Source organism: Trifolium pratense, linkage group LG1 (assembly GCF_020283565.1).
Source record: "Trifolium pratense cultivar HEN17-A07 linkage group LG1, ARS_RC_1.1, whole genome shotgun sequence".
Classification (NCBI taxonomy): domain Eukaryota; kingdom Viridiplantae; phylum Streptophyta; class Magnoliopsida; order Fabales; family Fabaceae; genus Trifolium; species Trifolium pratense.
In genome coordinates this window covers 43,764,118-43,790,266 of record NC_060059.1, presented here as the reverse complement: position 1 = coordinate 43,790,266, position 26,149 = coordinate 43,764,118, and the positions used below count along the sequence as shown (strand labels likewise).

Here is a 26,149-nt window from a genome sequence, read left to right as displayed (position 1 = left end):
ATTTGATTAAATTTTGTAATTTTAGATCATTTTTTAATATGATAATGTGATACATAATTTTTTTTTCAAGTAATAGTTCAGTAACTAAAAATTCATTGCAAAGATGTATTCCCTCCGTCCCGTAATATATAATATAGGCAAAAAAAAATATTTTCATATTTATTAAAAAAAATAAAATATGATAATTTTAAGAGTGATTTTTTGTGTGTTTGTTGAAATAAGTTTCATGCGAATATGTAAAAACAGTTTTTATTGGTTATTCATTATGTGGAAAAGAAGAAAGAGAGTAAATTAAGTAAAAGTTTGTCTTAAAAATGGTAAAAGTTAATTTTTTTTTCTTATAATTTTGGACATGAAAAAATATATATATTTTTCTTATAATATGAGACGAAAGGAGTATAAAAAAAACATAATGCGACATTCCTATTATTTGAGTTATATTCATACAAACATGTAATACACTAAACTAGATTAATACAATTATACTTAGAACCAATGTTGGAATTAATTTGATTATGAATTAATTGAAGTTAAAAGTCGGAATTGTGAAAGGGATGAAAATGACTTTACCTAATAGTAGCAAAGCATGCCAAAGTATACATGCCCACCCATTTTCTTTACTTTTAAAAAAAAAAAGTATTCTTTGTGTACAATAAATTCTTCGAGTTTCTGTGGGACACAAATGAATGGTAAATTTTTCTCAAGAATTTTAACACTACCGAATCTTCATGTTTAGGATAGAACCCAAAATATTGGTTCAACTATAGGAGACATGCGTCATCTCATCTAAATAGTATTTGGTTAAACTTTTTTTACATCCCTGCGACACTCAATTAATCGATTTTAAAAAAGATTTAATTCAATGAACATAATGTATTTAATCTGATGTCAAAAATTAATTAAACTACATAAACTAGTCAGAATTTTAAAAATAAAATTTGAACTTAAATAAAATATATTGAACTCAGTGATTAATTGGGTGTATTAAAAAATTGGTTTCCATGAATCATTTTATTAGTAAAATAAATTCCATAAAAAATGAAAAAATGGCTTTATAAAAAGCCATTTGTAAGAAGTTGGGTAGATCTACATCGCATTCACTAATAATAATCAGTAGTGTGAGTGTGTGACTTATTTATAAACCTACTACTTCACTCCAATTTCATATCATTCAACACCAAACACCTCTCGCCTCTTCTTTTTCTACTACTCCGTTTTTTCGCATCCATCAATCAATCAATAATAATGGCGTTGGAAGGTGTTCTTCTTGGTATGGGTAACCCTCTTCTCGACATTTCTGCTGTCGTCGACGAAGATTTCTTGAAAAAGTACGTTCAACCAAGAACAACATTCATTTTCTTGCTTTTGTTGTTTTTATTTTTATTGCGCTGTTGATTTGAATAATAAAAGATTAAATGAATCAGATCTCATCGTTCTACTTTTGAATTTGATTTACAGGTTCGATATCCAGTTGAACAATGCCATTCTCGCTGAGGATAAACACAAATCTATGTAAGATTTTCTGCTCTATGCATATTTTTCTCATTTCAGATTCAGATTTGGTGATATTAGTAAGTATCCACGATTTGTTGGTTTTTTTTTTTTTTTTTTTTTTTTTTTTTTATATATAAGGTTTTGTTTGTTTAAGAGTTTATTAAACATGCTAATATAAAAAAGAAGCCATTATTTATTTCGGTTGTTTTAGTGTTATTTAATTAATCATGTTAATTTGGGATAATTTTGACTTTAGCTTATTTGTTTTGGTTGTTGAAGAGTTTGGTAAACATGCTAATTTGATTTTATTTTGTACAATATAATGTTATTTTGGATAATCTCGAGTTTAGCTTAATTGTTTTGGTTGTTTGAGTGTTTGGTAAACATGTTAACTTAAAAGACTTGATGTAATAATTGGTTGGACATTTTTCCATCACTAAGTTTTGGAAATATTTGTAGGTTTTTCTGTCTGCTAAATTCTTTCTCTGTGTTAGTATTTAGAAGTTTTATGAAAAGACAAGATATTTTGTGATGTGATCTCATGTGATGTTACAATCATCTCAGGTACGATGAAATGGCTGCCAAGTTTAATGTTGAGTACATTGCTGGAGGTAATTACACTAGATCTGGATTTATTGTGTTTCAACTTTCAATTTATAGATTACTGCATTACCGTGTTGTTATTTCATGAGATGGTGAAAGGAGCATTTTATAATGATGTTTATGATTTTCTTATTTTCAGGTGCTACTCAGAATTCAATCAGGGTTGCTCAGGTATGTGTATTTCTTTTATAGGAGTTGAACTGAATCTGAAGTAGTTGTGGGGAAAGTACCTTATCGTTTTCCCTTTGTCTATAACAGTGGCTGCTTCAAGTTCCTGGGGCAACTAGTTACATTGGTTGCATAGGAAAGGACAAGTTTGGTCAGGAGATGACCAAGAACTCTAAAGACGCTGGTGTAAATGTAAGTTTAATATTGTGAAGTTGTCTTCTTGTTTTGTTTTCCGACCTGCTAGTTCTACACTGTACTAGACCGTAGAATCCAGCTCTCAAATTAACTTATTCATTTAATGACTAGGTTCACTATTATGAAGATGAAAATACACCTACAGGAACTTGTGCTGTTTGTGTGGTTGGTGGTGAAAGGTATGAGGATCAAGCTTATGTTTTTTCTTATTTTAAGTATTAAGTGCCCGAAACAGTTTTTTGAAGCCTTTTTTATTGCTTCTAAATATATAGGTCACTTATTGCCAACTTATCAGCTGCAAATTGCTACAAGGTTGATCATTTGAAGAAACCTGAAAATTGGGCATTAGGTACATTGGTGATATTATGTTCAGTAATCTTTCTATCCATTTAATCTGAAACTTCAAGATGACTGACATTTGGTATTGTGCATTTTTGTATTTTTAAATAGTTGAAAAGGCCAAATATTTCTATATTGCTGGCTTTTTCCTCACCGTATCGCCTGAATCCATACAACTAGTTGCCGAACATGCAGCTGCAAAAAACAAGGTTGGATATTATATTAGAATTTGGCCTTTTCCCTTTCTACTAGAAGTATTTGATACTCAACTATTTATTTTACTCCCTTGTGCAGGTCTTCCTGATGAACCTTTCTGCACCCTTTATCTGTGAGTTCTTCAAGGATGCACAAGAGAAAGCTTTGCCGTAAGAATCCTTCATTTCAAATTCAAATAATTGTATTTTTATTTATTGATCATTAAGGGTTAGCATTCTGGGATTCAGGTATATTGACTATGTTTTTGGAAACGAGACTGAAGCAAGAACATTTTCCAAGGTTCATGGCTGGGAGGTAAATCATTGCTTTGCAGATCTGTAACCTTGCAGTTAGTTTTGGTTTTACATTTTAGTTTGTCACTCATCTTGGTTCTTTTCCAATTGATCAGACTGATAATGTCGAGGAGATCGCTATAAAGATATCCCAGTGGCCAAAGGCATCAGGAACACACAAAAGGATTACCGTTATCACACAGGGTGCTGATCCCGTGTGTGTTGCTCAAGATGGGAAAGTGACATTGTACCCTGTAATACTATTACCTAAAGAGAAATTAGTTGATACAAATGGAGCAGGTATTGCCCTATTTCCTTATGCACTTTAATGTGGAACAGAGTTATATAAAAGCACTTTTTAGATTCATTGAATAACTAATGTATTTGGTTGACCAGATACATCAGTAATTCAATGAATCTAATTTTATTTTATTTTTTTTATTTTATAATTATGACCGGAGGGTGTATTTTGTAGTGTTTATAAGTAGAAAAAAATTCATTTAAACCGTCAATTTATCATCAAAATTACGTGTGCAAGATATAATTTCCTGTTTGTGTCGCATTCCATTTGGCCCATTCTAAATTGCACGAAATTGTATATAACATAGGGTCCGTTTGATTCGCTAAAAATAAGGGACTGGACAGGACAATTGTAGTTGTACTGTGTTTGATTGTAAAACTGTTTCAGGAACTGGACAAACTGGAAAGCAATGGACAGGACAAAAACAAAATTTTTTGTACTTCACTAAACCACAGCACAACTTTTTGTCCGCAGTACAAGTTGTCTAAAATGCCAAAATACCATTTTATTAACAAAATATCGTATAAGACAAAAAAATGTTCAATATCCCAAAAGTTTGGTCTGTGCTGTTCTGTCATGTGTTGTGCTGTTCTGTTTTGTACTGTTCTGTCCAGTACTTACCCTTTAACAAATCAAACACACCCATAGTCTTGCAATCAATATGATGTTATTTATAATTGTTGGCTGTTGAGCCATTACTTTAAAGGTAGTGGCTAAGTTGCAGCCAAAAGTCCAATTTTCTTCATCCAAATTTTGATGTAAACTTGTTACAGTCAATAATTATATATATATATATATATATATATATTTTTTTTTTTCTTTTGATTTTGTAGGAGATGCCTTTGTTGGGGGATTTCTTGCACAATTGGTTCAGGAGAAGCCTATTGCAGAATGTGTGAGAGCTGGATGTTATGCAGCAAATGTTATCATCCAAAGGTCTGGCTGCACTTACCCAGAGAAGCCTGATTTTCATTGAGTGATTCACCCAGTTCCATTATTATCAATGTTATGAAGTTTTGATTATTGAGAACGATTTTAGTTGCATTTTAATAGTTGTGCACTCTAACTGGTTTGGGATTTTTTGTAAATCCCCGACTCGGGAGAAGGGGTGAGAGTTTCTAAGGGAGACAACTGAAATAAGTTCTGTATTTGAAGTCCTATATGGGCATCATTTTTTCTTTTTGCTGTTTGTTATCACAAGTGTTTTTTTTTTCTTTCTTTTTTTGGTTACAATTAGCTAACGTTGCTATAAGATGTTGCTATGAAATTAGCCAATGTTGCTTTACATGTTCTATCTTATTTGAAGTCCTACCAGGTCATCAATTTATAATGTTGCGGTTTCTCATCGTAGTTATTTTATTTTTTGGTATAATTTTAATATTGTTTTGGCATTTCATAATCGTGAGGATTTGCAAAATACTTTTTTTGGTTTGAGATTGGTTTGGGTGGCCAATGCTACGGTTCACCATCTTCACAAGTGGTCCACCGTTGACAAGTGATCTATCGAATATGAATTTTATGAAATTTACTGTTAGATTGAAAGTTTATATCGTATAGATCATCCTTAAATTTTTTAATTTTTTTTTAAAATGACATGTTATTGAGACCTATCAAGATCTACGTTATTTAATAAACCGTTAATCTTGATGTGTCTCAATAATGTATCAAATGATTTTCAATTTTTATAAATTTTTCTATGAATGATCTATATGATATAAACTTTCAATTCAACGATGAATTTTGTAAAATTCGTATTCGTTATAATGTTATTCATTACTGGTCCATCATGAATCACTTGATGAAGTGGTCCATATTAGAATTTACCTGGTTTTGGTTATTTAATTTATCGACACATGAAAATGAAATTAAACTTCTCCACCAATAAAACAACAACTATTTAATTCTACCAATTTCTACAAAACAATAATCTGAGATTCTCCCTAGTAATAAACAGAAGGGTTGAACTAAGTTTTTAAGTTATAAGTATGCAGTAAATCATCACTTTAAGTTAATCTTACCATACAAACTATTTCTTATTTAGATAATTGCTTTTTGCACCCCCTAAAATTCACCAGTTGCTTTGTTTTTTATTTATTTATGTTTAGATATGGAATCTACATATATAAGAAGGGAGATAAAGATAAAAGACCAACTAAAGGTGTCCCCCTTACCTACCCCCAAGCGTGGCTTGGTTTGAGGCGGATTCGACTGTCGATTAGACCGTTCCACAATTTAATCATGACTTGTACCAACGAAAGCTTAGCTTTTATTGCGTGTTATCCCTTCAACAAACTCTTGGCTTATGGGCTCAAGAGTCGTTTCGTAATAAGGCTTTTAGCATCTTACTAGCATTGCTTTTGTTTGGTAAAGTTTTTTTTTTTAAGTTTTTACCACAAGTTTAATCTGGTTCGGGGTTAGTTCTGGCATCAATTGGTTCCAACCTCTACCCGATCGCAGTTGTGAGGATCGAACTGTGGTCCTCCCTACCACAGTTCAGTATCAATCACCACTAAAACAGCTAACGATTGGTGGTAAAGTTTTGATTTGTACGGAGAGCTTCATTCTCATAGATCGTGCTTTCGAAACCTATGGTTCTGTCTTCATCATGCTTTGTACTCATAGTCCATGCTTTCGGGATCTATGGTTCCATCCTCGTGTATGTTTCTGTGTCTGCCACATAAATACTTGTTTGTAATAAATGCCTCGTCTATTGATAATTTGTTTGCGTACAAGAAAATAAACCGCCAAACTTTAAACCAGTGGATTTGGCATTTTGATCCTTGCTCGTTGCTCCATTCACCGTAGCATTAACCCTTTGGAGGGTCTTTGGACTTAGCTAGTCTTTCACTTGAGTTTACAAATCTTCCTTCTTCTTTGTTGGGGGCTCTTTTCCATTTTGATCCTTGCCTGTTGCTCCATTCACCGTAGCATTAACCCTTTTTAGAGGGTCTTATGACATCTTTTGGCGCCCGTTAGGTCAGCTTTAATAGTTACCACTTCATTCTTATCGTTATGGTACTTCATTTTGAGGTGTACCGTTGACGAGGCATTTTGAGAATTCAAGATGAAAAACTTGGTTAGGTTATTTTGAATCCCTTCCTCATTCCTATTTGGTAAACCGACGTTATGTTTCCTTGCAATTCCTTTTATTACCACGACGAATTAACCCGAAATTAGTATTAGTAATAAGTTATGAAAAGCATTAATTTAGTGCATGTTAAATCGGTGAAACTGAGAAAACAACTTCTCCCTCAATTTCGTCACTACCTCAAGATCAATATTTTTATTATCACTAGTGTTGGTTGATTAATTATCTCAGGTCGAGTTTTAAGAACTATGTTACTAGTCAATTAATTCTTGTGAACAATTCATAAATATGTCTACCTATGAATATAACACGAAGCATAGAGATAATTAAATGAATAATAAACTGAATTGCAATGAATAGTATTAGCGTGATGTGGCCATCTAGTCAAGTGGGTTTGCTTGCAGTTGTCAATCTTCATTTTCATCTTATAAATCATCATAGTTGGGTTACCTGTGCGATAAAAATCCTCTTCAAATATGATTTTTGTTCCCCATGTCTACAAGTACCAACATGCTACCATAAAAATAGTTTGCCACTCAATGTTGTGAGCTCCTTCCATCTTGTTTAAATTGATGAAAATCCAATTCCTACAAAATTCAAAGAAAAAAATTAATAATGTGATTAGACTGTACTAACATTATCCAAATTTTGGTTGCTTGCATGCAATCCCTCAAAGCATGAATAATCGTTTTGTCTCCATTTGCACAAGACGGACAAGTGGGGGAAATTCAACTACCCCATCTGCTTCTGTGGTAATTTGTTACAAGGCGTTCTTATGCTGCAAGTTTGAATTTTGTTAGGCCCCTACGTACCATCTCCAAAACAAATTTCCATACCCTTGATAGGAAAGTTTCCCTGATCAGAAGAGATTATAAGCACTTGACACTGTAATCTGGCCAGTGTTGGTACCCCTCCATCCCAATAGAATATGGGCCATCTATTTCCACAAGTTGATTCACAGTTGTATCAGAAAGATTAGCGGTAAGAAAATTGATATCTCAATCTCTTGACTCTGTGATCGTATCATTCACATTGACGGTCGTGTAACGGTGTGCTGAATAGAGAAATTCATCAGATAGTTTAAACCAAAAAAATAAAATTGAAGCCCCAAAGTGGACCATATACTTTTGGGATGTACATAGCATGAATAAATAAAAAGGGTATACAACCTAACAATTCACATCTATTTCAATTAAGATGTGATTTTTTTTCTTTCTAATAGACGAAATGACAATAATTCTTAAAAATTTGCACACATAAGAGGAGAGCCGAAGCTCGAACCTTAGTAACCATATTCAACCTAACAATTTTAACATTTTTAATAGTTAAATTAGAATTTGTGGACGGTGTAAGTTTTAAATGTGGTATACCAAGTTTTTAGACGCACTATCAATTTTATGGGCAGTAGTGCTATGTTTTTTTGACAACCAGGGCAGTGCTATGTTACTTAGTGGAAAAACTAGCTTTTCTTTGCTCAATGTATATACTAATAGAATCATCTCTCTTGTTGAATTGATGAATTACATCACTTACATCCCAATCTACTTACAACATATATTAATTAATACCATGGCTGCATTACATATATCATCAACATAGTTAGCTACAACTTGAAGAATTTCAATTACATAAACTATAAAGTGATTTGTCAAAGACACAAACACACCCTTTGATTCTGTGGAGAACTAGCACAACGAAGGACACTTAGGAAAAGATGTTCATCACAAGGAATACATAGTTTTGAATCAGCAATGAAATCATACTCTTCTTGAGCTTGATCCAACAAGGCCTTGAAAAGTGGATGATGAAGCAATGCAATTTTAATCACATATCTCTTGTGATTCTCACCTATGTATACAACCATGTGACCTTTTGGAACATCACTTGGTATGGAGCTACTTTCATGAATAGAAGACCATAAACCCCTTTCACAACAATCTTCACAAGTAGCACAAGTTTTTACTACACTTCCCACTTTCTTGCATTTGTTAATACACCCTTTCAAAAATCTTGACTTCATTGTGTTCCAATATGATGTATTGAGAGAGAGAAAGAGATAGAGAAAAGTGTAATGAGTACTTGGATGGAAAGTGATAAGGTTTATATAATGGTGGCATGGGGAAGAACCAATTGTTTGGATCAAGCATTAAATGGTTGACATGATTGATAGCCTGTGGAATACTAATTATGGGATCAACATAATATACATATAATATCTGATTCTGAAGTTGGTTTAGTAGTGATTGACGCTAGACTTGATAGAGATCCCTAAGTTCAATTTCCGACAACTGCGACCAGAAGGGGGTCGGAATTACTTGATGTCATAATTGACCTATGAACCAGATTAGACGGTACAGTGAGCCGAATATTAATGGTGAAAACCAAAAACAAAAACAAACTAAGGTGAGACCTACTCTACCCCTTGATAATTTAGAAAATTTATCCATCAACCAATAAAAATAAACCACGTATATAGATTTGCATGCGATATCTACAACTAACTTATAACCAATTTTTATTTTCACATGCATATGCATTGATCTCATTGGTTATTAGGTAAATACACTCAAATTAGCAAGGGGTTGGTCTTGAAAAAACCAAAATTTAATATACATATAACATTATTCAATCACCGTTTTTATATTGATTTGAGTGAAATTGAATTTAAATCTCTTCAAAAATATTTTAAATTTGAATTTTGTAGATTAAAAAAGGTGATTGAAAGTACGGTTAATGTTACGGTGGACCACCTTCACAAGTGATTCATCATGGACAAGTGATCTACCGAATATGAATTTTACAAAATCCACTGTTGGATTGAAAGTTTATATCGTATAGATTATCCTTAAATTTTTTAAAATTTTTTTAAAATCATTTGATATGTTATTGAGACCCATCAAGATTTACGTTATTTAATAAATCGTTAATCTTGATGTGTCTCAATAACATATCAAATGATTTTCAATTTTTCTAAATTTTTCTATGGATGATCTATATGATGTAAACTTTCAATCCAACGATGGATCTTGTAAAATTCATATTCGTTATAATGTTATTCATGACTGGTCCACCATGAACCACTTGATGAAGTGGTCCATATTAGAATTTACCTTGAAAATACACTTTATAAAAAATGGTTACTTCCTTAATAATAGATTAATTATTGTTTTAGATTGAATCAAGGTTAAGCTCAAATCAAACTTTACCTCATACCAGCCCAACTCGAGTCCACTTGAATTCCCAACTAGCAATCCTAGAGAGTAATAAAAGAAAATGATATAATTAAAAAATATATATAAACTTTTTATTGATATTGTAAAATAACTTATAAATTATAACTTTAGATAAATCAAGTATATTACGGGTGCCCGTTATTGATAGTTGCTGACCTTGTTGGTTAGCTAGGTAGTTTAAAAGCATTGAATATACGAAACTGTACGAACATGCAAGGCAATGATTCTAGTCTCTAGATACAAAATATAAAAATATTATTCATATAAATGATTAATTAATTAACAATATGGCTCCTAGGAAGTACTATTGTTGTAACTTTGTAAGGGCTCTGTCCTTCTCTGCAATTGTTGAAAGGTGTTCTTTTGAAGTTCTCAATTTTGAAGACCCCACAACTTTAGGGAGAAAAAGATAAGATATCAAAGAGGGATGGGATAAGTTTCTTGGGCTAAGTGCAAACCCACTTATTTCATACATAACATGACATGGGGGATGGATCAAAGGTATATCATATAATTAAGCACTTTCTTCAGATTATAGGGAGAAGAGAGGATTGCAAATATGCACCTTCTTTTTTGAGTCGTAATGGTTGACCAATCCATATTGTTAAGTGTTTTAATTGTAGGTGAAACAATTTGTTTAGTGCTAGGGAGTGGATGATGATGCATACATTTGTTTTGTGGTTGGTGTCGCTATTTGTTAGATCTTGTGTTAGCGGGTTGCTGCAGATAACTTGAATAAGAAGAAAGATGAATAAGATGAAGATTGCACATAAATTGCAAATCATGTGTATTACACTATAAGTTTTAAGTTTGATTCACTTCCACCAATTTATGCAAACCACATATAAATGGGATAATAGACGAATTCCTTTAGAATCATTTGAAAACTATAATATGATTTGATGTTTATTGATAGGAAAAGTGGATGAAGTTTCGTGTATTACATGGTTATTGTTATTTTCAAATTAATACAGTATCATGTGCGCGCATTTATAGAGTTAAGAAGTCCCACATCAGTTGCGAGATGGCCTGAATATATGTTTATAAGTGGGGGCAATCCTCACCTTACAAGTCGTTTTTGTAGGGTTGAGTTAGGCCCGACTCCCAATTATAAGATGGTTTCAAACCTCCTCCACGATCTGGCAGGTCGCCTGCTATGAGGTTTCTGATTGGGTCATCCACCATTTATATCTACGTATCAAGCTCAATAGCGCGGGTGCAAGAGAGTGTGTTAAGATGTCTCACATTTCCCAATCCTAAAAATTACAATGAACAATAAACCTTTTTAAGAATTTTAACATTGTTGCATTATCAAAGCTAAATTCGTATCCAAAACCTCTAGTTAAGTTAGAAATGATATGAACTATCTCATCATAGCGCTCTTTGATTGATTATTAATAAATTAATTTCATTTTGTTTAGTTGTGGTGGGGATGAAATAATTAACTTATCTGCCACTTTCTATATGTGTAATGCATTAGTTCTGTCGTCACTATCAATTTCAGTAGCTTTTTGTAAGCACTTGCTAAGATTTGAATTTAATAGTCCCTTTCGGATTGCTATTAGCACACTAATTATGACAAAAATACATGCGTATCTTGAATTTGTGCATGTTACATATGTTTTCTAATTAAGGACTAAATAGGGTAGGGTACTATCCGTACAAAATGTTACATGCAAAGTCTTTTGATATTCTATTACAAATCCTGCAAATCGATCTGTAATACGGTTTTACTGTTCCCTGCTTTAGCTTGCAGGAAATTATGGGCTATGCATTATAAAAGGGATGGAAAATACCTTAGTTGCAGAGTGAAGAATGGAAGTCACAGTTCTTTTGACCCTATCTTTGATTAGATTCCCTCTCTATGTTTTCTCTTAACGGATTTATAGCAATCTTAACCAAAATACATTCTATATAATGGCCTTTACATTCATGTCACATAAATATTAGTCAATGTAACAACAATGAATACAACTTAAAATGTACCTCTAAATGGATCAAAATTGAATTGTCTAATATCGATCCAACGACATACTGACTGCGTAAATGTGTGAGATTATAACTGGTGAGAATCCAAATCCATAAATAAGCACACAAACAAACAACTAGTAGTACAATTGTGACATGCAGCCGCGATTGCAACTACAATATTAAAGTTGGACTGATATAGGTCGACCTAATGAAGAACAAACATCTATGCCTTAACAGGATTGACGTTTGGTAGACTGTGGACTGGTATGGAGGACCATACCATATGCAATCTATTATACTTTGACCATCCAAGTCACCATTAACTCCGTCTTCAACATTCCTAGCTCAACTTGACCTCATGCTCCATCTTCAGTCTAGCTCAACTCGATCATGAGCTTCACTTTCAACATGTCTAGCTCAACTTGACTATTCAAGTCATGTTGAACTCAATCCTTACTTCCACTATGCAAGTCATTAGGACCTCTTCTTGGTCTGCCGCACATCTTAAACGAAGGAACATAGTAATGTGAGCTATGCGTGCTTCAGCTCAACGTGATCTGCGCGGACGAGTGACGTGAGCTATGCGTGTCTCAACTCGACATGTCCTGTACGAACGAGTGACATGAGCTACACATGTCTCAGCTCCACGTACGTGTCTTGAAAGGACGAGCTGGAGGTGGATATCAAAGTCATATCTCATTAGGCCTATATATCCAAATCCAAAGAGAGGCCCATTAAGTCAAGAAATGATAGACTATAAAAAGAGACACTTGGGAGGTAAAAAGAGAGATTCATTCTATTGTAAACAGTATATTTCAACCTTAGTCATTTTCTGAAGTGCTCTAAGAATCTCTAGGACAATTCACCTTTTGTTCTAATCTTGTGGTTACATACGTTAACAAAAGCTTTAGAGGTCTTCCCAATTACAATATGCGGCTACGTTAACCGCGTCTATCTGCAATATTAAGGATCATAATGCAATTTAAATTCATGACATGTACTCTAGTTGGAGAGAAAGTGGAGTGTTATTTGATACTATAATAATTAGGAAATTAAAGTGACATAGAAATGAAGTTCTTTTTGAATAATTGAGCATTTATAGTGAAATAGATAAGTGAAGACAACGTTTGAGGCTAAGCTTTTTTCCGGTGTGGTCATCTAATACAGGTGCTCACAGACAGCACATTGATTCATCCCCTTTAAGACAAATGTGAGATTTGCTTAGTTGGTTGAATTGAAAGTATGGAAAGCGCGTTCAGTTTTACACATGCATGATCATTCATAACAGTTTCATTCTATAGATGAGACACAAAAAAATTGAATGATTTAAAAAAGTCATTCAATGGATCTTGAGAAAATTGCTCAATATGTACTATAAAGTAGAAATGCTATTATTTCATTCAATATCATGTAAAGTACAAACAAATACTATCAATCAGTGTACTTGCGCAGCCTTTGCACCTGTTGCCATGTTTTCAAAACAAGATCATCTATAGTCTTATAATCATTGATTCAACAAGCTGAGTGCCAACTCAAAATAGTTGAAAATTGATTGCATTGTACATTGAATTGAACATGAAATTTAATAATCATTCACTCAAAGTTACACAAACATTCAATTATATCTCCATATTGTTTTTCTTTTTATGAATAACATATATGGGATATGCCCTCTTTTTTTGTAACAAAAAAAAAACAACTTACCATATATAGAGTTGTGATTAATGTTATTTATTTTCAAAAATATCTACATAAAGATCAATGATATATGACTAAGAGTGAGCATAAATACCTAAGACTTAAGCTCTGTATAAGTTCATATGAATAAAAAAATTCTATTTGGTAAATGATTTTTAAAATGAACTTATAGTTTATTTTACTAGTTTCTAATTAACTTATTTTTCGAATGTTTTTTTTAAGTAGTTTATACCTTATAATTTTTTTTCTTCTAATTTTACCCTTGTCATCTTACTTGAAAAAAATGAAATATTAATTAAACATATCTTTTTTATGTCATTTCATACTTATAAGCTACTTCAACCGTTAATTTTGTCAAACACTACAAATTCAATCGGTTAGCTTATTTTCTATAAGCTAAAAACTAGCTTATAAGTTATTAACCATAAGTTCTTTCGCTATAAGCTAGCTTATCAATTATATGTTATTTTTTACCAAACAGAAAAATCTAGGTCTGGTCTAAACCAAATCACTTCAATTTTTAAATAGAGAAGAGAAAGACTTTTTAAAAAGCTTATTTAATGAATTAAAATTGTCAACTGATTATAAAAAAAAAAAACATTTTAGTCCTATCAAGTCAACCTAATTAAATGATTATCAATCATCTTCTATTACTATTATTAATATTCTATTAAGTCAGCATGAGTTAAATTTAGCTAAGTTGGTAGGCACATCACACTATATATGCAGAAGCTCAAGTTCGAATTCGAGACACTTCACTTATTTACTTTTAAGGTGTATTTTCAAGTCACTGGGCTACTTGACAAAAAAAATAATATAAGCAAAGTAATTTTTCTAGCTTTTGCAATAAATTAAGCATAGTCACTTACTCTCTTCGGACACAAATATAAGCAAAAAAAAACTATTTACACGGTGTTTAAGAAATTTAGTTAAGTGTAGTTAATTTTCTTGATTTAATGCAAAACATGAGTTAAGTTTACTATATTATCCATTTTGAAAAGTGTAAAAGTATAAAAGTGAAATAAATGCCTAAAATAAAATAGAATTAAATAAGAGTATATTAGGAATAGTAGTATTAATTAGTTTAAAAGTAGTTAACTTTTGCTTATAATAGTGACTAAAATTTGAAGTGTTTTTTTGGCTTATATTTAAGTCCGGATGGAGTACATTATTTCTTTTGCAATTTCAATGTATATTTTTATAAAATACTCCCTCCGTTCCTTTCTAAGCGTTGTTTGAGAATTGTGAGCATTATTCATATAATCTATTTTGATCATATTTTTTTATTGATATATAAAAATAAATATTAACATATAAGATCTCGTTCAATTTGTCTCGACGAATATTTTTAAAATATAATTTTTTATAATACATAACTAAAGATATTAGTAGTGAATTGTGACACTTGAAAAGAATCGGATGGAGTAAAATTGAAATAATTGTAGTGTTAAATCTACAAATGGGGTTATTCTAATTAGCCTATTAATTCATTAGTCTATTTAAATATAAATTAAATTACTTATTTACATGCATTAACATAAAATAAGTTGTTAAATAGCCTAACCTATATATTATACATTCGAAAAGGTCAGACTCGGGGATAAAATAAACATCTAACAAATCATATGTAACCTTTAATTAGAGTTTCTCCAGAATGCCAAATTCGTTGTTCACATATGGCGGAAGGCAAGATAAGTGCGGACTGGTTAACTAATTTTAACTTTACTTCTATTTCTTGGAATCTTGTTATTATGGAGTTCATTCCTAGCGAGTTTAGGCAACTTCTATTTGATGATTTTTCTGGAACTTGCATGTCTAGGAGCGTTGGCTTAATTCCTTAGTTTATTTTTATTTCTTTTTTGGGCTTCGGTCCTCTTTTGTACCAAAAGAAATATCTAACCTTTAATTTTGTAAACAATTTTTTTATGGTCTAGAAACTGCTTTTAAAATAAAATTAAAAGTTCCTTAAAAAAAAGGTAAGAGCTTTTTCGGTAAAAAAAAAAGGTAACACATGTTAACATTCTCCTTTAGAAATAAAGTTAAAGTTATTTGGTAAGTTTTATTTTTTTTTAAATTTTATCTTTTTTAAAATGTTATTTTTAAGTTAAAAGTCGTTTGGTAAATATTTTTAAAAAGTTTTCAATTTATTTTGATAACATATATACTAAATAAATAAATAAAATTTTTAAAATATAAAATCTAAATGCTTTCAGAAACGTATCTTATCTATTTATAAAAAAAATTTGACATAAAATTTGCACATGGAATAATGATACAAAACGCTTACTCTTATCTATTTATACACAAATTATGACATAAAATTTGCACATGGAACAATGATACAAAACGCTTACGGTGATGGTGATATATCAACATAAAAAAATCAAACTCATTTTTTTGACATACTCACACTTGAATATTTCACGTAAAGTATAATGAAAACTATCCTATATATCCTCATATAAACAAGTAACATACAAGAAACCAAAAAATAGTTAAAACTAAAGAGAAGAAGATAAAATGTCCCTTACTCTGGCAGAAAGAATTTGACGGGAACTGCGAAAAAAGAAAAGGAATTTCTAGGAAAAAAAGAAGTTTCTGAGAATCGAACTCAGGACCTACAACGTACTACCCAAACCCCTCACCACTAAACTATATGTATATATATAAAAAAAAAAAAAAAAGTGGTGCCAGCAATAATCGATCAAGCGACCATAAAATTAAGCTCCGTGCAAAGTCCATGGTTTCAACTCCTTTTGCTCAAAGCTCCTTCCATTCAATTTTCTTCATTCCAAAATAAGTTCTTCTTATAATAATAAGTATTTAATTTATATTATGTTTGGTCCGCCTTCTCCTTGAAATTGTGAAAAAGTAGAAAATAAGTGAGGTTAAACGGTGCCTTGGTTCTTATAAGGTATAGCTCAACCTATCATATTTTTACCCTAACAACAACCCCTATAAAAAGACATGCATATTCGTGCGTGGTGCATGGTAATATTTCACAAGAGTTTCCAAAATCACCAATTTCATTCATATATTTTGTCCAAAATGAAACTTCAATTTTGAGGGGACACGATCACATTAGAAGTAATGCTTCAAGGACTATATTCTCATTATAAATTATTAAAAAAAGTCGAATCTAAGAATGGTGCAATGGGCATGTGATAGATAAGGTAATGATAGATTAGTGATCAAGCAAAACGCTTGCCGCACATGAGGTTTGGGCCATGAGACAGACTCACGGGTGGGTGAATATATTATGTATCATTTACTCTTAAAGGAGGCACAACCAAAGGAAAATGGTTAGTCACACCTCAAGGAAATATATATACACAAATTTGACTAATCGTCGTCGAACCCACCTGATAACCTGCTTAATAGGTCAAAGACTCTTACTACTTAAACCAATGTTATTCTCTCTACATAAAATAGTTATTTGAGATTCAAATTTTAGTTTGATACATTGGGTTAGATTAGTCTCTTCCAGTAATTAATCTCAACTTCAATATGATACAAAATACAAAATTTGCAGCCATTTTGTTTATTTTATGTGTAATGTGAATTATTTGATTTGTCATGGTTAGGTCCAATTCCATGTGCATTTCTGTGTTATATTGAGCTGTCAGTCTGTATTACATTATGATTTTTGTTCCCACTTCTCCCTAACTGTCCCATATCTTCATCCCACAATTAACACCTCTCCATGCTTCTTTCTGGGGAGCAAATTCCCTCCATTCATTCTTCTTTCGAGAATCGGTTATGCTAGAAACCGTTCCAAGTTTAAATTATTGTTTTCGTCGGTTGATATGTGAAAAAACTGAAAACCTTCTGACTCCAAACCTGCTATAACAGTATTGTTTTTTTGTTACAAAATTTATATGCATTGTATTGGACAAAAACATTGATATGTTACATTTCCTCACTTCTTTATCTATATGAATAAAATTTACACTGCCGACAGTGCTAGAGCCAGAGTAAAATGTTAGGGTGGGTCGCAACGGAGCTTGAATTTTTGTTTTATGGGAGAGTGAAATATCAAATACTACTGAAATTTCAAAATTCGTCAAATACCCCATAAAATTTGGAAATAGGCAAATACCCCTTAAAATTGAAAAACGGCAATCAAATACTCCTTCCGTTAGTTTGTTCCGTTAAACGTGATGACGTGGCTAATAAAGGGAGACATGGCATGATGATGTGTACAGAGTTATGATGCCACATCACATGAAGACAATTTGACTGAAATTAGAAAGTTACAAAATTGTTAGAATAATAGTTCTTTTTCTTCTTTTTCTTTTTAACCCTTCAGTTTTCTCACACCAAAAACAAAAGGGCAGTGTTCTTTTATGAGAAAAAAGTTTCCATATCTATGAGGAAATGGAATTTCTGACTCTGCAATATTATCCATTATGCCCACCATTGCATCTTTGGCACCATCTTCATAAAACATTGGCCAAATTCCTTCTAAGCCAATTTCAGATTAAGCAACACTTCGGGTTTTTTTCGGAAATTGAAAAAAGGAATCAACAAATTCAATCCAACTCATTTCAGTACAATCTTCTTTAACCAAACCAAGCTCATGAAACTTTTGTTGCATCAAGGGAATGAGTTTATCTATATCTCCAAGAAACAAGGCTTGAAATAAAGCTAGTATTGTTGATTTCGACTCACCATTTTCACCTGAAGTTGAATTTATTCTTTGTATGACAATATTAATGGCTATGGCTATGTTTTCATCAATTTTACTTGCCAAAGTTTTAAGAAAAAAATGAAACAACTATTAACAAAAACCATAGATGGGTTGATCACCTCAAAAATAAATATCACAAAACATGCCTAAAATTTTCTCTGAACTGAGATAGTTCAACAATTAACAAATGTCAACCAGAGGAGCCAACGGTAAAGCAGCCAGCACCAATGTAAATTTTGATATGTTCCTAGATTTGAATTCCTCAATGAAGATGGTTTTTAAGAGAGGTGAATTTTTTGGTTCAAAGAAGGACATGTATTTGGATTCTAGTACTTCAAGATGAAGCACATAACAATGTTAAGAGTCTCACTACATAAATCACTTCGAAGGCACATCCAAAAAAATATTGTAACGTTTGGATTAGTACACTTCCAAACAAGAGTTTTTGTGATGTATGTAAGATAGGTAAAATTAGTTCCGATTAGATCTCACCATGCAATCAAAAGGGTCCTGCCATAGAGTAAGATATACATGTTCCAAAGAGGAGTATACGAAGAATATAATAAAAATATAAAAAAGCTAACAAGTGTTCTTACAACATTGTTTAAAAGAGCCAAAAGTTATAAGTTTGTATGGAAAAAATGTGTATTTGTTACATTGACAAATGTTTAACTTATATTTCAAGATAAATTTTCTTTTGACTCCTTAACCATTGTTCTCGGAACACTCGTTAGTAAGACCCTAAATATATATAGTTTTCTAACATAAAAGTAATGCACCATAGCTGGGGGTTAGGCATTAAGGATTGGAAACATATGTAGGCTAACCAATGACTCCTCAAGTTTACAATTTGAAATTTCTATGCCTCTGTAGATGTACAAGCAGAAATTGCTTGAAAGTACAAAATTGTGCAAATGTGATACCTAAATTTCAACAAGATTCTTTTGACTATGGATTCACTGGATAGTTTTACACATGGAGTTTTGCTTCTAAGTACACTTCTTCCTACGTACATTTCTTCTTGAACGATTGCTTTGATTAGCAATGCCAGGAAATGATCTCTTTTTGTTTCGTCGATTTGGGTATGGATGAATTTTAGACAATTCCAGCACTCGGCTTGCCACACTAAGAGGTAAGGTTCGAGGGGAATTCTCGTCATCTTGTTCGCCCTACATTCACCAAATGATTGTTTACATTAACTTATCCTCAAAATAAATATCAGAAATCACATATTTACAAAAATAGCTGTTCAGTACACCATGTCACATCAAGTATTGAAGATTATTATTATTATTTATTATATTAATAGAATAAAGTTCTTGACCAAAAAAAGAATAAAGTTTTAGAAAAGGAAAATAGAAAGTTAACCTCTTCTTTCTTGTTGAATCTCTGTGATGAACAGGCTCGTAAAAGGTTACGCCACTTGTCCTGCAAAAATCATATTTAAAAACACGCAATTGGAAGAAAGGTAACAACTGAATGTGTGAAGTTTAGTTAAGTACCCTGATATCTGTGGGAGTTCGGTAGCCTGCAGCAGAAAACAAAAACCTCTGTATATCAGTCCATCGACCAACTCCATATTCAGATATACCATCCATCAACTTCGTCACTTCAGAGGTTGTCCACATCCTTTGATTCTTTCTTCGATCTTTTGTTCTACATCTTTTTGGTGTCAATTCTTCATCCGAGGACTCCTCCGAGGAAAAAGACTCATAGTCATAGTCTAGTTTCTATAAATCAAATTTTGTTTTATCAAACAATGGGAATAATTTAGATTTCAGACCACTAGACATGAATAATAGGCACTTAATTTAAAACTCACAGCATAAGAAACAACTTAATCATGTATATAACAGAACTTAATTTTGTCCAATTACAAAATCAGTTGTAGACCTTCAGAACTGCAGAATTTATACTTGAATATCATACTTTAATGATAAAAAAAATGTACTGCCACAATAAAGTTGGTAAATGATCCTGCAACTGCAAAACATGTACAAGGAAGCCGAGCCTCACCTCAAGCAAAGAGAGGAGGGAAGCACAACAAAGCAAATTCATGTGAAACATGAAAATTAAAACAAACTTCACACATCAATTCATTAGGAGTCATTAGACTGGATTTACAAAGAATACAAGTGGACAAATAAAATTTATATATTGATCGCATAATCATCAAACATCATTATCACACAGAAGTATCCAAAACCAGAAGATAGAAAACGTAAAACTAAAACTTAGACAATTATAAAGATACAAAGGAGGCTATCAGAAATACTTGTGAAAATATACAGATAAACGACCCAAAAAGAAACAGTACCTCTTTCTTTGGATACTTCATGCAGTGTTGTAACTCAGAAAGTGTCACATCACTATCAGAATCGCTAAACTTTTCGATTGGAATATTGTCACTAAACTTTTCGATTGGAATATTTTCCAATCTTTTAGTTCTGGTATGAAGTTCACTACATGACACACTTCGTCGTTTCTTTTTTGCACCAGTAGTTCGTACCTTTTCTTTTGACTTTAAAGTTGAAGATTCTTCAATATACCTCTGTGTAGGCTTTCGGAATCTCTTCTCTCTAGGTGGAGCAGATTGGCAATTTTCAACAGTAACATTTTCCTTCTTACAAGACAATATACCACCAGCTAAAGGATAACCGTTATTCAACTCATGCAGATGCTGTATATCAAGTGAAATGTTGTACATGCAATCTACATTTGATGGTTGACTTGGATTGTTCCTGATGATACCATTTGTATCATGGGGGCCAGTCTCATCTAGAGATTCAATTTTGCATTTAGATTGTGTACTATTTGGTAGTACTTTTGTTGATTCTGATATCCCACCAACAGTGCTACTTCCACTAACTCCAGGAGATTGACTTTCCGAATTTGAGTTTTCCACAGGCGAGTCTTCATTAGCACCAGAACCTAGTAACTCAACTTTGGCAAAATCAAAATCTGTAGAATGCAAAAATAAATTACAATGTGAGAAACAGAAAGGAGCAACAGGGGCAACTAAAAAGAGAAAGCAGAAGCTAATCTTTTTTCCAACGAAAGCATCATAGTAAAATATAGAATTGTTATAGTTGATAATTTACCTAAGAAATACCCTCCACGTGCATCAGAGAAACCATCAGTTCCTTCAAAATTGTCGATTTCAACATCATCCAGGAATCCATCATCCAGGAAATCATCAAGGACCTAATAAAAATAAAGGACACTAAATTTTATGTGAAATATCTTGCAATTGACTTTAATTAGGCACTTGGACAGATAGCAACAAGTAATTAATATGAAGCAGATTAAATTGAAAAATAAATGAACTACTAGCTTCAAATACCACCCCAACAGTAACCGAGTTTAGAAATGTACCTCAAGTTGCAAATCGTCCTTGTCATTCAAAGCTGTATAAGAAGCTAAACTACCTGATGAATGTCAGCACACTAGTGTGAGATATAACATCAAAAGCAAATAGGAAACTACTACCAAAACATGAAAGCCAATATTAAATAAATGTCAACACAACTTTATCAATCATAAGCTATGAAACACCAACACAGATGTTACAAAAACAGCACTAAAACATCGACGCCAGTAATAATTTAAGAAAACTAATTAATTGATTGTAATCACATGTGACTGGGGTTCGACATGTGTCGGTGCTAAAGAGACCATAAGAAGTTACCTAACCAAACATAATATTTCAAATATAAAGCAAATGTTCGGTCCTAAGCAATCTCCATCAACAATATTCATGCTCTCATAAAACTCACTTCTTTTATTTTTCACTTCAGCATTTTACTTCACTTATTCCATTGTTCAGCAACAAGAAACAGGCCAAATAAGAAAATTAACATAAATAAGGCTTGGTTGTTGTTGTAATCAAACTAAAATCTATAAGTCCATTTACTAATAAATAGACTTAAGGTCACAGAATAAAAAAAGAACAACTTTTAGTCATTAGAGAATTTAGAATCATCAATATTTATTTAAATACAATATACCATCCAACGAAACATAATCATTTCTAGGCTCTTCAAACAAATGTTCAACTTCCATTTCATCATCTTGAAGGGAAGGCACATATGATCCCTCCACCTGAACCTAGGAAAAGAGATCTCATCAGTAATATGCTTTAAACAATACCATATCGACAATTACAGCTTATTTAAACAGTAAAATAAGCCAATAAGAAAAAACAACATAAATCTTCACAAGTATCCACACATAAACAACTTTAAAACCCTTCTGTCAAATATAAAGCTTGCGAGCATCTGGAATATTGAAGATCAAGACAAAGAACTAAAATTTGTCATAGCATCGAATCATCCATGTAGTCAATCCCGCTGAGTGAAAAAAGCTTTGTAATTTGTTTCAAGTACCTAATAAATTTTTTCACATAACATATATGGATCCTACAATATAGTGGAGCAGTAAAAATTGAATAAAATTCCCTATATGACTAATATACCGTACATGTCTCAAACAATCTCCCATTAGACACATTTTCCAACAATCAGCTCTAACAGATTGAATGAAATTCTCATAAAATATAGCAATGATTGTAATCTTTAGCCTAAAATAGCATATTAATGTTATACAATATTTAAATTTCTATTGCATGCCCAAACATGTAAAATTGGAATAGAAATCGGAACACAGGGATAATATGATGAATTATTTCCACCCATGAAATGAATTACAATAGTTGCAATCATGATCTGATTTAATCCCAAAATAGTTGATGTTGTGCATAATCAGATACAGTTACGAGATAGATAATCATATATGAACATAGATATTTGCTTAAATGTGGAAAAACATGGAAGAATGGGAAATAAAATAATAGGAAATAAAATAATAACTGAAATCCTTACTCTTTGACATTTCATATTGGAACACTTCCGCAAATATTCATCCCGGTCCATCACATATTCTCTTGAATGTTATCCTACAATTTCAATGTGCATTAGTTTACTCTTTTTTCTCTTGTTTGTAGTACCCACACATGAAATAAATGTTTATGAAGACAACAGAAGCATGCAATAACATTAACATGTATGTGTGCATAACTGAAAAAAAGCAAAATCTCACTCGTGTATATGTTTTATCCTTGATCCATTCCTAATACATGTTACACGTGTATCCAAACTGTAGGGCAGAAACTTGGAAATAATAAGCAGTCACAATAAAACTGTTTGTATAAACTTAAATGAAATACAAAAAATGAAGAATTATTGTAGGCAATCATATAAGTGTGTTTGGAAGCATGTATGCAAATTTTGTATCATCGTAATTGTTATGGCCATCATGGCCAACACCTGATTACATGGGATTAAACAACATCCGCTACTAATCCAAGATAAATCTTTTCTATCCAGAGGACCCACTTCTGTAACTGCATTTCTGCGGCATAAGATCACAAGGAGGAACCCTACTAATGCACCATCATTCCATCTACACAAACAAGTCTAAGGATCCTATGTGGCGCCATCCAAGTGTTCATCCACTTCACCTTAACAAAAGCTCATCTATTTCACTCTATAATAATCCCCAGAAAGATCTCTAACTTGACTTCCCAATTCACAATTTTCATATCTCAGATTACCTACGAGATTTTCGTCAATGTTTATTCACATGCATAAAAATCAATGGATTGCAACCAAATTTGTTTCCTAACTTTGTCAAAATGCAGAATAAATGCTACTAAAGAGATGAAAAAAGAGAGAAATGAGACCAATTGAATGACAAATGACCTCCAAATATCAAAAAACAATAAAAGTCATAAACACAGCACAACATACAAATTCCCCCACTCATTTTATAGATCCTTGACAGAAACTGTGAGGCCAAACAGCATATAGAGGCCACAATAAAGCACTACTACTGACATAGTTTATTGAAAATCCATTAAATGCTCACAATAAGGATTCGATCCATAAAAAATTTAAGTATCGTTTTAATCCTTTAAATTTTATGAAATTGCAAATTAATCCCTGAAATTGAATGCCATTAATCAATTTAGTCTGTCATCAAACGGAATTATAAATGTTGAGCCGGCACATTGCTTAGGGCACAATCAGCAAAAACATGTTTCCAGAAATTTGTTTAGTTGCTTTGATTCATCAGAATTTATTATAACGATTGACAGTTTTGATTTTATGGACTACGTTTCATCAATTTGAAGGACCAAATTGATTATCCTTACAACACACTCAGTCACACTAAGAGCTACTGACTAAAATGACATGGTCATCGCCACTCTATTAAATCATAACCCAGATCAAAACCAAAACATCGTGATAAACATACTATGAAGCAGAGACACTCCTCGGATTATCTCATTCCATGTCAGACACATGATTACAATGAATTATGTTTTTCCTCAAATTATTATCTGTGTCAATGTGTCAGTCGCATCCTGATGTCTGTCAGAAAACACATTAGAACAAAAAAAAAAAAAAAAAAAAAAAACCTAGAGTTTTCAATTGGCAGCATTATACGAACAACAGATTAATAAACATCTACGATAGCTAAGTCTATCTGGCAAATAAAAAAAAAACACATGAAAAAAATTAGGCTACGATTAAAATGAATTAAAAATGAAAAACAGTGAAAGCATTACTGCGCCGCCTTAACGAAGCAATCGAATTATTTTTCGGGTTTTTTTTTTATTAAACTTGAGTTAAACTAGAAACTGCATGCAAAGGTAGTAAGATGGTAGAAACATAGAAACAAAAACAAAATCGAAAATCGGACATGATTGAAGCAAAAGAACATCGAACGAATCGATCTAAACTGAGAAATAAAATAAAAAACGATAAAAATAAGAAGACAGTAAAGATCGAGATCTAACCTTAGCAGTAGTAACGAGCGAAGATGAAGAACTAGGTTTTGAAGATGGAATCTCGCACAGCACAGTGTAGAGGAGAGAGAGAGAGATAGAGAAATAGAGAGAGGAGTGAGTGAGTGAATCTTCGAAACCGAAAAAAAAAGAAGGTTAAAACCGCCAAAAGGCGACACGAAACGGAGGCATCGAAAATGCGGTAGCAAAAATAAAATGTGATTTATTAATTAATTTTATTTGTATTTTATGATTTTGTGAAACGGGTTGTCATTGATTGTGCGATTCGAGTCCGCTGAGAAAGGACACGCGTACGACATTCAATGGTTTTGTTTGGGGTCACTTTCTTACACGCGACTATGTGTAGTGTAGTCTTCTGTCTGTTTAAATGCTGTCAAACGCTCATCCCACTTGCTCAACGGATTACCAATGTGTTTGGTTATGCGTCAGAAATAATTGATTTTAACATAATTGAATTTGATAAAATTGATTTTGGTTAAAAGTGAGTTGAGCAAAATTGGTTTATGTATGGATAGATTAACGTAAAAGTGATTCTCAACATTTGATGTTGTTTGGATAATTTGAGTCAAAATTATTTTTAAAGGTATAAATTACCAAAAGGGTCTTTAACATATATAAATTTATAAGTTATATTATAGGTTTTAATTGTATTTAAAAATAATCATAAAAAACAATTATATTTAAAAAATTAATAAATAAATTTGATATATACCTTTTTAATAAAAATTTAATAAATTTGTATGAAGATAAAAAAAAAACATTTGCGTGAAAAACACATTATAGAGCAAAAAAAAAGTATTTAACATCAATATCCTCGAGAACAAAAAAAAAAAACCAATTAAAATCAATTTTAATGGGCCGCTGTTTAAAAAAAAACAAATGGGCCATAGCAGAGGCAAAGAAGCAGCAAGCCAACAACAGTTATCTTCTTCAACCTGATAGCCGCAAAAACAGAGAACCACCACCATCGCAAAGGGGATGAGGGTAAAAGTGGAAAATTAAAGAAAATCATA

General features: G+C 32.1%; 3 protein-coding genes across 8 annotated transcripts; 1 reads left to right on the top strand and 2 right to left on the bottom strand.

The window, feature by feature from the left end:
- The first annotated feature begins 1,024 nt into the window (after nt 1-1,024).
- LOC123907069 (adenosine kinase 2-like) lies at nt 1,025-4,872 on the top strand. Its single transcript, XM_045957161.1, has 12 exons — nt 1,025-1,328; nt 1,459-1,512; nt 2,059-2,105; nt 2,237-2,268; nt 2,356-2,457; nt 2,572-2,639; nt 2,733-2,809; nt 2,911-3,008; nt 3,094-3,164; nt 3,243-3,309; nt 3,404-3,587; nt 4,422-4,872. Exons 1-12 carry the CDS (start codon nt 1,246-1,248, stop codon nt 4,562-4,564), a joined length of 1,026 nt encoding a protein of 341 aa, XP_045813117.1. The 5' UTR covers nt 1,025-1,245; the 3' UTR covers nt 4,565-4,872.
- A 3,452-nt stretch (nt 4,873-8,324) lies between these two features.
- LOC123907060 (indole-3-acetic acid-induced protein ARG7) lies at nt 8,325-8,763 on the bottom strand. Its single transcript, XM_045957152.1, has one exon. It carries the CDS (start codon nt 8,694-8,696, stop codon nt 8,325-8,327), a length of 372 nt encoding a protein of 123 aa, XP_045813108.1. The 5' UTR covers nt 8,697-8,763.
- A 10,296-nt stretch (nt 8,764-19,059) lies between these two features.
- LOC123913371 lies at nt 19,060-25,407 on the bottom strand. 6 transcript variants are annotated; one of them, XM_045964127.1, is made up of 11 exons: nt 25,128-25,343; nt 23,601-23,879; nt 23,366-23,422; nt 23,149-23,222; nt 22,276-22,369; nt 21,644-21,696; nt 21,370-21,472; nt 20,586-21,229; nt 19,771-19,998; nt 19,637-19,696; nt 19,060-19,437 (listed from the first exon to the last, which is right to left on the bottom strand). In XM_045964127.1, the coding sequence occupies exons 4-11, from the start codon at nt 23,197-23,199 to the stop codon at nt 19,258-19,260; spliced, it is 1,413 nt and encodes a 470-aa protein (XP_045820083.1). In that variant the 5' UTR covers nt 23,200-23,222; nt 23,366-23,422; nt 23,601-23,879; nt 25,128-25,343; the 3' UTR covers nt 19,060-19,257. The 6 variants fall into 6 exon arrangements, with proteins under 6 accessions (XP_045820083.1, XP_045820059.1, XP_045820075.1 ...); XM_045964103.1 differs by lacking the exon at nt 23,601-23,879 and having other exon boundaries at nt 22,276-22,375; nt 25,128-25,354; XM_045964119.1 differs by lacking the exon at nt 23,601-23,879.
- Between the last annotated feature and the right edge of the window lie 742 nt (nt 25,408-26,149).